At 37.1% G+C, this 14170-nt stretch overlaps 2 protein-coding genes across 6 annotated transcripts in view; one reads left to right on the forward strand and one right to left on the reverse strand.

The window, feature by feature from the left end:
* PGAM5 (PGAM family member 5, mitochondrial serine/threonine protein phosphatase) overlaps positions 1-2680 on the forward strand; it is a 35402-nt gene extending 32722 nt beyond the window's left edge. The window contains exon 8 of the mRNA XM_043498373.1: positions 1276-2680. Within this exon, the coding sequence (XP_043354308.1) occupies positions 1276-1426 (151 nt within the window). The 3' untranslated portion in view covers positions 1427-2680. The remainder of the gene's footprint in view (positions 1-1275) is intronic.
* The window catches only part of ANKLE2 (ankyrin repeat and LEM domain containing 2), a 38364-nt gene continuing 24812 nt past the window's right edge, over positions 619-14170 (reverse strand). For 3 of the 5 annotated variants that reach the window (XM_038373386.2, XM_038373380.2, XM_038373381.2), the window contains exons 10-13: positions 13750-13943; positions 10762-11548; positions 9520-9651; positions 2833-6294 (exon numbers count right to left, since the gene is read on the reverse strand). In XM_038373386.2, the coding sequence (XP_038229314.1) occupies positions 6060-6294; positions 9520-9651; positions 10762-11548; positions 13750-13943 (1348 nt within the window). In that variant the 3' untranslated portion in view covers positions 2833-6059. Of the gene's footprint in view, positions 630-2832; positions 6295-9519; positions 9652-10761; positions 11549-13749; positions 13944-14170 lie in introns of those variants that run through there. The other 2 variants (XR_006275847.1, XM_038373384.2) reach the window with 2 other exon arrangements.

Here is a 14170-nt window from a genome sequence, read left to right on the forward strand (position 1 = left end):
CATGTTTCTCTACTGTGAGCTACATTAGTGTGCCCTCTTTGGCGCTTTAAAAACTCTAGTACTGTTACTTATAGGCACGGTAAACAATGCTATTTCCCCTTGTTGAAGAAAGCTGAGGTTAGAGCCAGACTACTTTTCTGCAGAAAGGGGATTATATCCTGTCATCTTCACTGACTTTCTATGCACCTATGAATCCAGTTCACTCTCCTGCCTGGTTTCTTAAAGCTCTCAGTGGACTTGCTCGCCCCATCTCCCTAACCTCATGTCCTCTCACTGCAAACCTCCATGTCTTAACCTTCCCTAACCACCAATTCTCTGCAACTGAGGCCTCTGCTTAAATTATGCTGTGGCTCCCCTTCACTCCATTCCCTTCCTGCTTTCCCCACCTCTCTACGTCTAGTTGAAGATTAGTTTGACTTCCGCAGCAAAACATTTTTGCACTCTTTGGGGAAACCACAGTATAAAATAATACTTTTTAATTGGTCTTGATGTTTGTGGCCACTGATGGTTTGAGCTGCAGCAGTCAAATCTCTAGTCTTACTCTGGCATAGTATTCTAATACTGCTTCCAGGTGGCATGCTATAATTTAGTGTGCCAAGTCCAGTTAGTAATTTTGGGAGTAAACTATCCTATTAGAACTGGGAAAGGACTGCTAAACAAGAGCCTCTACATCAAGTGCATGATACAGTTTGTCGTTTCCTTCCTGAGCATCAGCTGCTTGTTAGCTGCCTTTCCTCTGAGAACCTTTCTTTTTGAGGATTGTAACCACAATACCAAAGATGAAAACTTCTACACTGGCTCCTTGGTCTTGAATCTAGGGCAGCTATCATCTTGTTTTATTAGGTTACTCAAAGCACTCCTGGCAACAGGTTTTTTAAGCTTTCCATGTCCATTTGATCTGTTGCACTCTTTTATAAAAGCCTGCTTGATTAACAAAGCCATATATGCTTTCATGTTCACTTTGAATTTATAGCTGTGACCGCACAAAGATAGCAATAGGCAGAGATTCTGCATGTGAGCTGCTTGGTGTACAGCAGTGGTTCTCAAACTTTTCTGTATTGTTGACCCCTTTCCCCCAGCAAGCTCTGAGTGAGACCTCCCTTATAAATTAAAAATACTTTTTAGCACTACTGTAAATGCTGAAGGCTGACAGCTTCATGGGGTGGTTCTGTTCTAGATAGAAGAAATGATAGACAATAGTTCTGTCAGATGCTTGCTAATCTTCATATATGCTTGTGGAGTAAACCATACACTGATTGCTTTCTTTTTTAATAGAGCATTACAGTTCCCCCCAGAAGGCTGGCTTCGGATGTCACTTAATAATGGCAGTATAACCCAATTGGTGATCCGTCCTAGTGGAAGAGTGGCACTTAGAACACTTGGAGACACAGGATTCATGCCTCCTGATAAAATCACACGCACCTGAGTGTGTGCAGGTGATGGCCATGTGGGAGCTGCTTCTAGTCTCTCTGCACTAGTACATCCAACTATTGTACCACTAAATTTCTATTTGTAATATCAGGGTATGATGGTGTTTTAAAATTTTACTTTAATCCCCTCAGTCTGCTTTTCACTCCCAAAAAGAAGACTTTACATTTCTTCAGAGTTCTATGGACTTGACTTGTATCACTTCATAAAATGAAGAGCGACACCTCCCTGCTCTGAGATGTGGAGTGGGAAAAGACTGTGCTCAACCATCTGAGAGCACCACTTGCCTGTAAAGTGAAAATTACTCTTGTTGGACTGATTCCTATACTATAGAGGGGTATGACTATTAGTGCTTTCCCCTGTTGAAGTTATGTACATGGAGGTGTTTAGGAGACACAGGGCATACTGAAATGAGAAGTACAGAGCTGTGGTGTTAGGTTGGAGTGTGACTTTAATGCTCCCTGCTTTGGATATTCATTCCCCTATTCTGAAAAATACTCCTGACAGAAGTCTTTTTGCAGCTAGAAGCCAGAAATTTCCTACCCCTCGTGCTCCAGAAGGAAAGTAAATGTTAGGGGGAAAGTCTGTCTTAAGCCAGTTTTAGAACACTAACTTGTCCTGATGGGGCTGGTGGTAGTACTAGACAGTAGAAGGCTGTGCAAGTGCTTTGTCTTATGCAGGTAAGCTTTAAGAACCACCAAGCAAGTCTGCCTCCCTGGCCTAACTCCCTACTTGACACTCCAACCATGAGTAGTAAATTTGGGCAAAAATTCTGGTGCTATATTAATACAGAGATGGAAGAGCAAATAAGTGGGTAGGAAGTTACTTCTAGTCAAGTGAAAACAAGGATCATGTTAATAACTAGACAAATTACAACTTTTCTTGAAGAAAATGCTAGGTTCTCACCTTTCCCTTGTCAAGTAATATGAAGTTTTAATCATGAGAAATAGTGCCTAGCAACAGGGGCGAGTGAAACCCTGAACTCTTTCCAAGCTGTTTGATCCAACTGCTACAGACAGATTAGTGAAACAGGCTACTACCGAACGTAAAACTTTGTATTTGGACAAGAGGGGAGGATTGTCTTCAGCAATCACGGGAAGAAATTGGAATAATTTTGTCTATCAACTTTTTAAAATAAAAATTTAAGTGGTCTCTTCGTGTACCCTTTGAGTATAGCAATCACCACATTTTGGAACACACTGCAAGCCCTAAGAAGGGAAGTGTACTGGAGATGAACTGAAGCATGCATGTCTGTTTTAAAAAAACTACACCACTATTGTTGGCTCATGATCTCTCACACACACCCACTAAACTCATACCCATAATTGTTTAAAAGCAACTCCCATACAGGATAGATGGGCATCTTGAAAATCCTCCATGATATAGAATCAGTAGCAGAGTGTCTAATGCTGAATATTTTGTGCACTTTATTCCAACACATTACATACACAGTATTGAAAACCATAAATACGTGCAGGGAAGGCAAGAGCACATACAACACACTTTTGCACATGTACAGAAATCAGCCTTTGTATTGGCACTAAGGTATAAAAACAAAATTAAGCTGGCAATAGCTCTATTTTTAAAGTACAGATTTTGTACCATTAAAATACCCCTCTCTGATCTGAGCAACAGAGCATAAATTTCTCTCTCCTCTCAAATATGGGCATTTCTTTTGAATGGCAAAATGCAGTGATTAAGAGATAAAAAAAACAAACATCTTTCAAGTTGTGAAATATTTTCCAAACCTTTAGTTTGAGGTACCAATTAAAATTTCATTATAGAAATGAAACCATAGTATCTAAAAGAAAGATGCTTTATTTGTATATCACAGCATGGATATATATTCCCATCTACCTGTTGCCCTATGAAACCTTAAATACCTGTTTACTTTGAAAGGAAAGAATAGTAGCTAAACCTCAGCATTTTAAAGTCATACTTGATGCATAAAAGACCCTTTGTGTAATTGGAGATCAACTATTAAAAACTAAACAAACTGTCCCAATCTAGATTTATAGTGTCTTCAGCCTCTTCTAGAAGATCTTTCAAGATTGTGAATGAACAAATTGCTATATTTTTAAATAAATGAAGTTAACGTATTATAAATTTACTTAAAACAGAGTACAAACACATGGACTAAAATGCAAATTCAATAAGGCATTTTTCACTAAAAAATGCTCTCCCCCCCCCCCCCCAACCTCAAACAAAAGTTACAAACTGGTAGAAGTTTTTGTGCCAGAAATTTGCATTTTAATACAAAAAAGCATATAACAAGTGTAAAAGAAAAAGGACAGGAACTAGTAATAAAGCATCAGTTTCTCAATCTCCTGCTTGTGTTTTACCAAAGTTTTTCTTAAGCTATTTCTAAACAGGAATGTAGAACTTGTGTCAAAGATGTAAGTGGGAATTTCCATCATCTGGAGGCCCATAGCCGCCTCAGACAGCCACAGATGTTGGAAGTACTGGAAAAAAATATATGCAGTAATCAGTTTTTCAAGATGAGTACAACTAGCTTGTGAAGTGTTTTCAGCTTTTATTTATATACACACACACCCACCACCTGTCTGTGTATTTAAGCAATTACCTGGATAGACTGGATAATTACTACACAGTCCAGAAAGTTTAGGGAAATTGATTTAATAATTTAGAAGTTAAAGCAACTGAAATGTATGCTTGATACAGACCCCTACAGCAACAAAAATGAATAGCCACTGAAAAAGTTACTACTAATATAGTAGGTTTTTTTGGAGGAGAGTCCCACAATAAAGCAACTTGGGTGGATTATATTTGAATGAAGGTCAGTTAGAAGGTAGTGGCTCATTTTAACATTCAGCTCATGGGAATCAAACAACAATTTCCATTTAAGCCACCTATAAACACAGTTCCAAACATACATCTGTAACTCCAAGCTATTTCACCAAAACAGTAAGCTACAGAAAGAACCTTTAGAATACTTTTCCATTCAGAGGGGAAACTACATTTTTAAATTCCCATGTAAGTGGATGCCACTTTTAAAACCACAAACGAAAATGCTACAAAAGGCACTATTAAGCTTGCAAAAGCATTAAGTGCAGTTTTGAAGTTCGTACCAAACGACTCTATTCAGAACAGTGTACAGTTTGTGTATGAAACAGTCATTTTACTCTAGTGTGCAATAGCTACCAAAACAGCCACATCTTGTATAATTTAATCCAACCTCTGTGATGTAATAAAGGTCCCACAGTTGGATAACAATATACTATGCCATCCCATCTACTATTAAGGTTCCTTTAGATACATATGCATGTTATAAAAACTCCTTGAGGTTCTTTGCAATGGGGGGTAGTGTTATCAACCACTATAATCTATGCTTTTTACTCATATGCCTGTGGCACCTTTGAATTTTCAAAACATAGCTGTCTATCATAAAGATTTTTTTTTTAATTCTGTGGTAGAAACTATATGTAATAGGGAACTACACTACTTGAAAGCCTATTCTTAAGCAAAAACACAAGTATCAAAATCTACACTCTGAGTGTTCTGTTTCAAGTTTAGAAACATTTCCAATTTCCATGTAGCACTATCCAAAGTGGTCATCCTTAAAGAATACTGAGGAATTAAATTATTTTTAATTGTAGCTTGGAAGGAAAAAAAAGGGTAGTTACTGTATCTAGACGACAGACAGTAAGAATCTGTATTTCAATAAAAAATAATGTCTCAGTCCTTATTCATCCCTTCTAACAGTTAGGAAATAAGGAACCACTTCATGGGTTTCTGTTTATCTCCATAATATACCACATTAAACTGGACCATTAACATACATCACTGGTAAACTTACTTTAATTATTGCTGATATGCTTTTGTGTAATTACTAGTGAAGTCTGCAAAATGGCAAAAGCTTTGGTTGGCAAAAGCTGAGCTTTTATTTTCAAATTAACACAAACATAGTTCACTAATTTCTAGTGTGCCCTTTTCCTAAAACACTCAACCTGTGATGTGTTTTTATCATCATCCTCAGAATGAGAAGTGACCCATGAAAGTTTCTCTGGCTGCTTTTTATTTTAGAGATTTCTTACTGTTTAGACTCAATTGTTGGCCATAAGCAAACTTTTCCTATTGAGCAGTGGGGAGTCAAATTCTTACTGGAACAGGGAAGAGGTAATCACCTAGGTTAAATGTTTTTTTCTCCTACTGTAAATGGAATATGAATGCATTTGACTCCTTGCATCACTTATCAATAAACAGAATTCTAATTTAGAGAGAAGATGCTTCAAAGTTATCCAAGTGAAAAAAATGCATCTGGGGGTTCATTTTGACTATCACATTTGGCCTACAGCAAACACCACCATTTCTAGCAGGAATCACTACATGAAAGGTTCAGGTCACTGCCCTGCTGTTAACAAGAATAAGGGTTAATTTATTTTATAACTACTGGATAAGAGTTAACTTCACTAACTTCATGTACTGGATAGATTACTGGTGATTTACAAGAAGTCAAGACACATTCAATTTTTAAAATGTATATTTGTCCTCAAATGAGGATAAATAAATAGCCAAGGATACTTCCTCATGTCACTTTAGCAATGCTACAGTTTTTCCCTCCACTCTTAAAATGAAAATATAATTAAAGTCCCAGGAAGATGAGTTATGTTCTAATGGGCAGAAGGTTCTGACAAGTGATGCAGTTTTAAAAACAGGATATTGTTGGCATAAGCTGGACTGTACCGCCCAGGACTCCCAAGATCTGGAAAAAATGAAGCAACATTGCCATATTTCCCTGGGCTGCCCATCACTGGACTATTTCTTCTTGAGTACGTTGAACCATTTGGTGGGCCTTCTGCAAGAGACTGGGACTTGAACCTTCCTTTCAGTGCTGGACTTGGCCAACTACAGGAAGATACAAAGAATCACCATATGGTTAATATTTCAGACAATCTTAATGGAGTGAGAAATAGGCTCTCACTAGCACCTGTGAGCTTGATGGATATGCATCAGAAAACACTGAACAGATCAAAAGACAGACAGACAGGAGGGAAAGAAAAACAAGGGTGCAGCATAATAGGTCACACATGGATATGTCATTGAAACTAGCAAATGTCCTTCTCCAAAATGGCTAATTATAAAAAAAAAACAAAAAACATTGTTTGTGCACATTTGGCCAACTGCAATTCAACACCGACATATATTAGGAAAGGTACTGAGTATACCAACCAGATTGCCAGGACCTGCTTATTATCTTGTTTCTACGGCTGATCATGTGATAAGATTTAAGAACTCATAAGCATAGATGGCCAGCCTACCATGAAACATCAAAGAAATGGCAGGTTATCTTTGTTTTGTAAAGCTCAAAATGACACTTCACCACATCAACACTTAAAAGACTATGGACAAGGTATTTGGTTAAAGAAGAGATTTGTTAAAGGTGGCTTTGTACCAGTGATTTTGTAGGTTTGGCCATAGGAGAGACTCAGTATTTTGTATTTTTTTTTTTTAAATGCAATGTGTCCAGATGCAATAGAAATAATAAATACATTTTCTATGGACTAAATGTTTATTTGGTTAAAAATCATAAAATTATCTCTTTAATATTATTTATCTTTTTGAATGAGCCAGGATTACTCACTTTGGTTTCACCATTAATTACTATTCTATCATACAGAACGATAATCTCACAACAGTATATTTTTCTACCAAAGCAGAAATAGATTTTTGAAGATAACACTGTCAGCCTTAAAAAGGGTAAAGAAAGAAAGAGTTAAACATACTGTAAAGCTTTTAAAGACTCCAAATCAATAATACATGTTTAGATTCAGTTGCACGCATAGATATTTATTTCAAATTGTTTGAATATCCATTTCTTCGTACCTATCCAGACCTGTACTGCCAGGTTCCATTTTTCCTGCCAAAATCTGACACTAAGAATACTTAAGCAGGCCATTATTCTTTGCACCCTGTCTCTGATTGAGGTGTTGCTGGCACTAGCAACACTTGAAATGGAAATGGCAAGACCAAAGTTTGCTCTTGCCAAGTAAATGAAAAGACACTAATTTTCAAATATTTTATTACTTGCATTAAGCACCAACCATGTGCTGGCAATATACACAAGAGCAGATAGCTCCTTGCCTTAATAAGATGCTTTAAAATGAAAATATATTGTAGTAAGTCTAAAGAAAGACTTTATATTATTGATTTAGGATTTTAAAACAATTTCTCAACACTCCTTTAAAACTGAGTGTGTACAATAAGAATAAAAGCTCCTACATAATACATCAGCTTCTTTGAAGAAAGGATTCACAGAAGTTAAAAAGTTCATTGCTCAACCTAGACACCTGAAAGTTTACTAAAAAGCAGGGAGGACTTCTTCAGCTTGACTGAAATGTGACGTATATTTGTAAATGCAGTTTATTTTTACAATTGCCATTTCTGAGCCTTTTGCTGCAAGAGGGTGGCTGTGTTTGAAAAGTGTCAACTGCTCACAGGCAGTATGGCAACCCAGCAGGAAAGAACCAAAAACCTGTTTCCACACTACTTTAATCAAAGTAAGATCTTCATGATTTACGGAAAAAAAGCCACTCCTTTATTTCAATGCACCACTTGGACTTTTAAGACCTTTTGATCTTAGAAAAATGGGCTGGGAAACAGCCCCTCTCAGCTTCCGCCATCCTCTCATCTTTCTTCCTCCCAAACACCTAGAGCCAGCAGGCAACTCCTTATCTTATCCTTCTGCGCTCCTCGCTACCTCTGCTGCTTCAGCTCTTCTCCCAAGGTTTCTCATCAGACAACACTACCCATTAACTCCAAGTTGCACCATCATAAGCTTCCTTGCTGTTGCGTGTTCCCACTCCTACCCTTGAGACTTCCAGGAAGTATTCCTGCTTTTACATTGGGTTCTAATGTAGTAAGTCAAATTATTACTAAGACTGTTACCAAGAACAAGTGGATTTTTTTTTACCTAATGCATTTTCAGAGAGAATTTTAAAATGTATATTAAGAGTATTTCAGTGAAAAAACTTGCATGTTACATAGGAACATTTTAAGCAGCCATATTCAAAGGAATATAAGGATGGCTATACCAAGACAAAAGGAAAGAAGAGAGAAGAAAACAGGAGTCAGTATGGCAGAAATGGTACTGGACTTTCTGTGGCTCTGCCACTAACCTGTTGCATGGCTTTGGTCAAGTCATTTTACCTCCCACATTTAGTTTGTCCTGTCTACTTAAGCTGTAGGATCTTTGGGACATGGGACTCTGCTCCACTATCTGTTTGCACAGCACCTATCACAACGGGGCCAAATCTTGGCTGGGGCCTCTAAGAACTACTGTAATATAAAACACCACCACCACCATTTTGGTCCCTCATGAAAAATCCTCATATGACTTAGAAACATCAACTACATTTCATAATACAAATTTGTAACTTCATGCCACATATGTAGTCATGCTAAGAAGTGCTGACTGTTCATTTTGCTGGGCTAGCAGAACATAAGTGCTAATTTTCAAGAAGACCATTGAGAATATTTCCATACACAATCTAAACACACACACACCTGCAGGTATCAAAACCTGCATCTATTATGGCGGGGTAACAAAATGTCTGAAGACATCTAGACTGTATAATCTAAAATTAAAAATTAATTTGATATGGCATCTTGCATAATCTAGGTATTCCAAAGCAATTCTATTGTATTATATTGCACCAATGATTATGAGTTAGAAACAGGTACTGCAGTGACTGAATAGGCAAATACGGCAATCATTATGTGCTGAATAACAACAGAGCATTCAGCATTGTGAGACTGGCTAGTTCAGCAGAATTAATTCCGACACTCTTGAGAGCTGCATGTTTTATCTAGATAGCTTTCTGAGATATGATGAAGCAACTTGGCTTTGCTATCTAATCTTTAACATTGTAGCACCAGTAAGCAGAGCTGTACCAGCAATGGGTATAAGATCAAGTCTTAATTTAAAATACATTAGATGCTATAGAATTGAATATTTTATTTATACTTTTGTATAGGCTAGGGCTTTAAATTCTAGCTACTAAAGATGTCCTGCCACAGACGCACTAAAAAACTTTTGCTCTTCAACTTATTCTGTTGAATTTACATAAATACCTTTGCCTGTCAGAAGAAGAGTAGGACTTTACAGCATTCTTCCATTTGTAAGTAATGGGGTATTTCTGTGGGTCAATCTCTACTCCTTCTACAGCTGCTAAGACATCACTATCCAGCTTTGATGGTTGTTCCCTAGAATATAAATGGTACTAGATGAAAACAGAGCTGTTAAACTTCTTAGACAAGATAAAATGTCCCCACACCCCCGTGTAGATATTGTGAAATGTTTTTAATAGGTACATGCATGCCAACTGGATTAGTTGCTCTTCACATTCAAATGGATTGTTTTCAAGCATGCTTTGATATAAGAAATAATGCCCATCCATAGGGACATTCAATATGCTTCACTGCAAGACAATATTAGTAGTCAGATCAGAGGAAAGCTTGGAAAATGTCCTTAAATTCAGTTTCATATATGTTGAAAACGTGAAAGCTATTTAGAACTTAATCTAATTGAAATCAGGGATGTAAAAAACGTTTTTTAAAAGTAACAGTTTAAACTATTAAAATTGTATCGGTTAAATGCGTAACCGTTAACAAGTTCACAACATAGATGCAGGAACTGGGGGTGCTGCAGCACTCCTATATTTTACGTGGAGTTCTGCTACTACCCCATGTTCATGGTTCCGCTGCTGGCAGCCAGGGCCCCAGGCCGGCAGCTGGGACCCCATGTAAAACACAGGGTGCTGCAGCACCCCCCACACTCTTAGTTCCACGCCTATGACATCAGTTCCATAGCAGTGGTCCCGAAACAAATGCGGAACCTAGTTCCACATACACTATGAAATGGAATTGCTGCAACGTTTTTAATGTGCATATTAGGCATTTAAACTTTAACTGAATACATTACCAGTAAGACTGATTGGTTAACCAGTTAACATTTTACATCCCTAATTGAAAGGTTCATAACCAAGAACAAGCCTGCTGGATGAACAGGAGCTAGCTCACAGGCTGAGGAGTCCGTTTGAAACCTTAGTACTGGAACAAAACCACAGAGCTCTTTTCTTCATACCCAAATTCTTTTACACACAATCTTTAGAGAGCGTGAAAGGACTGCATCTTTACTGTAGGAACTGCAAAGCATTTTAAGGAGATCTTTTTTCAAGCGATTATAACTGGTGTTTGAAACTTTTTTTGAAGAATTTCTTACAGCAAGGTTAAGAGCATGTGGAAGTAGTTTTGCATGTATGGATCAGAGGACAAAAAAGTAAACAAAATCATATTAAACAATCCAATTCATACCCAAAGAGGAATAACTTGCTTGTATTTTCATTTGTTGGTGGAGTCTTCAAAAGAAATCTCTGAGAAGAGGGCTCTTGACACAAATAAGCAGCACACTCAGATTGCACTGCAAGACTGCCAAGCTGCTGTGTGTCTTTGTCCCAGATACCAGGGTCCAATGACAGTCTCTCAGCTTCTGATGGTATTTTGTTTTCTGTCCTTAATTTTGTATCTCCAGGCTTTTCAGTAGTAGCTGGCTCAGAACAGCTTGCCATAGAAAGTGCTGAGCAGGTTTTACCCAGCTGGTCCTTAGATATTCTGACCTGGCTCATTCCTTCAGCCAAAATTCTCTCATTCTCAGTTTTTGCAGTGATTTTGTTTGATTTCACCACCAAACATTCCCCTGCCACTGCTTCATCTTGGAAAGACAGTCTTTCAAATTCTGCCATTAAATTGGAGACTGGGGAGATAAGGCACTCCTCTCCACCACGTGAATGTTTTCTGTCACTAGTTACCCTCTCATTAGTTACAGGGCTGCAAAATCCATTTTTGCTGGAAGAAACCCCCTTCTCGTACTGCATGGAGAGGTCTGATGTTTCTATAAGGTTTACTTTGTTCTCCATCGACAGTATGTCACACTCCGAATCTCCAATAGCATCCATACTAGATTCCTTAGACACAACAGGTGGGCTATTATTCCGTGCTGCATTCTGTCTGTTTTTAATTTCTTCCAAGCTCATGTCGTCATCATCATCTTCATCTAAAAATGCTCCAACAGAAATGGAATTGCAGCACTTTTTACTTTTGCCTGCAAACAATTTTAATAAAAAGATATAAATAAGAGGCTTGACAACTGAAGACTTATTAGATAAACTAGGAACAGCTCTATGGTCTTTATGGTTTAAGGTAATTCCATTATCACATGTACGTATCCATTTATGGAGACCCTTTTATAATCTGATGTAAGTAATGGTATTAGTTAACCTACGTAACCCTATCATCAAAAAATATACACATCTTGTTTTCAATTATCCTTTTTTATCCTATTCATCTGAGAGAGATGTTTCCTGTGCTTCTCACTTAAAGTGCCCAATTCACAGAAACAGACCAAGTTTCAAGATAAAATCAGAAGGCAGAATATGGTGGCAAAAAGATATAGATGTAAGCTAACTATTAAGTTTGCCATGTTCTCCTACACACCAAAGGTTCCACTGAAGTTACACTGGCACAAAGACAAACGCACAAAAGAAGCTGAATTAAGTTATCTTGTGAATAGGTACCTAAATATATACAGTCCTCTTTCAACAACAGACAATGATATACACTTTACAGAATGTATTTATTTCTGCAACATGGACCTAGGTGAGCACACAAACTATTGCAGATCCTATTTCTACTACAATATTGCAATTAGTGATTACTGAAAGGTACACAGGAGTTTGGTAGAGTACACCCACCTTTTACTGTTGGAGACAAAAAAGCGTCCACTTTTTCTATGTTAAGAACATGGAGTGTGTGAGTAAGAAATTTAACATTGGACAAACCCTTTACTGCAACCGACTTGGTCGATGATTAAGCTAGGAATCTTACCAAAGTATCTGCTTTAGCATCAAGTCTGTTGGTTTGAGAATACATGACTTTACATGTTAAAGGGAAAAAAATGGCAAAAGCAGCTCTCTGTTTCCAGGTCCACCTCTCTAAGTACATTGAGCATGAGTATAGCAACTGGTCTCCCTTCTCAAGACTTAGCATAGGATCACTTAACATACAAATTTATTTGGATAGAAATAATTAAACCCACCAACAGCCAACTAGTAAGAGGAGAAATTCTGTAGGGCTGGGTTGTGTGTGCAATCAAACTAATGAAGAGAGAAACTGGGAACAATTGGTGCAGTGAGACTTGTATAACCTTAGTTACAGGAAAAATACTTCTCTAATGGGGAACTGCTTTGAAAAGGGGTCTGTGCTTATAGCTGGTCAAAAAAAATCTGTCTCAGAACAGATATCCATCAGAAAATGCCATTTTGACAAAACCAAAATGTATTGTGAAATTGTATCAATTTCAAAGAAAATTCCTGCAAGAATAAATTTTCTGGAAAAATATAAAAAACATTTTATTTTGTTTCAGAATTTTTTCACTTTTATATTATATTTATATTGTTTACATTACTTCATGATAAGTCAAAGTCATAGCATAATGTGTTTTAATAAAACACTGACAAAATGTCAGTTACACTGCAACAAACAGGAGACACTGATCTAGAAAAGAAAAGATATTACTCCATATAAATTGAAACAGCTCCCCTTAATATTTAAAAATAGAATATTTTGACTGTCATAATGACATGATGTCATTCTACACTTTAATAATGACAATAAAAATGTAAAAAGGAAAAAAAACCCAAATTTTCCAAAACAAAATTAGAATGATTTCCTCCCCCACCTGCGAATTTCCATTTTGTGGGAAATTTAAAAAAAAAGTTTAGTTTTGTTCCAATAAAGGGACAAAAACAAATCCTGAAGCATCAGCATTTCCTGTGAAACAGAAATTCTGAGTTATGACCTGCAGCCCATTAAATTGATGCAAAAAGTTTGGATTTAGGCCTTTGTTAGTGTGTCTCCTCTGCCCACAACTGGAGAGAATTATTTCTGTTTTAGAATGTTGACTGTACTTCACAAAGGAATTCCCAAACATTTTAAGTGAAATCCTGGTCCCACTGAAGTCAGTGTAGAGTTTTGCCATTGACTTTAGAGATTTCAATCCAGAATCTGTAATCTAGTTGAACAACAGCATGCAAGATGGAGAGTGTTTAACAATATATGATCTGGTAACCTCCCACACTTCTCTAAATTAACGTTTTTACACTGAAAGTAGAAAAATAGAGTAACAGATTAATATCTGCAATCCAAAAAAAAAAAATTTAATTAAATGTGAACTCCAAGCCCTGCTCACAGTTTTTTCTTAAAAGTAAATCATTTTGTTTACAATAACGTTTGCTCTTTTCTTACCAGAAGAATGTGGAGTTTTATATCTGTTGCAGGTTTCATTTTCTCCTGTTTCTTGCTGAGCCTTTTCGCTCATGTCCCGTTGACTCAGGTATTCTTCTAATTTTCGCAACCCCTCCTGGGAAGACAGATCAACAAAACAGCCCAGAAATTCCCAGTATTCAACCCACGGGAACCCCAGCTCATGAGCTAACTCCCTGCAATAAATAAGATAAAACGAATCATTTGTGAAGACATAATATATTAGTATGACAATAAATTTAAAGAACATGTTTTATCAGCTATTTCTAAGCTTCTGAAATTGTGAAACATGTAAGAATTCTGTAACAACCAAGTTCTGCATCAGCAATAATATGTATCCTTCTCCATAACATATCAAGTGTTATCTAGCTCTAATTTCTTTCCTAAAGTTTTACTTATTAAT

This window comes from Dermochelys coriacea, chromosome 15 (genome assembly GCF_009764565.3).
Source record: "Dermochelys coriacea isolate rDerCor1 chromosome 15, rDerCor1.pri.v4, whole genome shotgun sequence".
Classification (NCBI taxonomy): Eukaryota; Metazoa; Chordata; order Testudines; family Dermochelyidae; genus Dermochelys; species Dermochelys coriacea.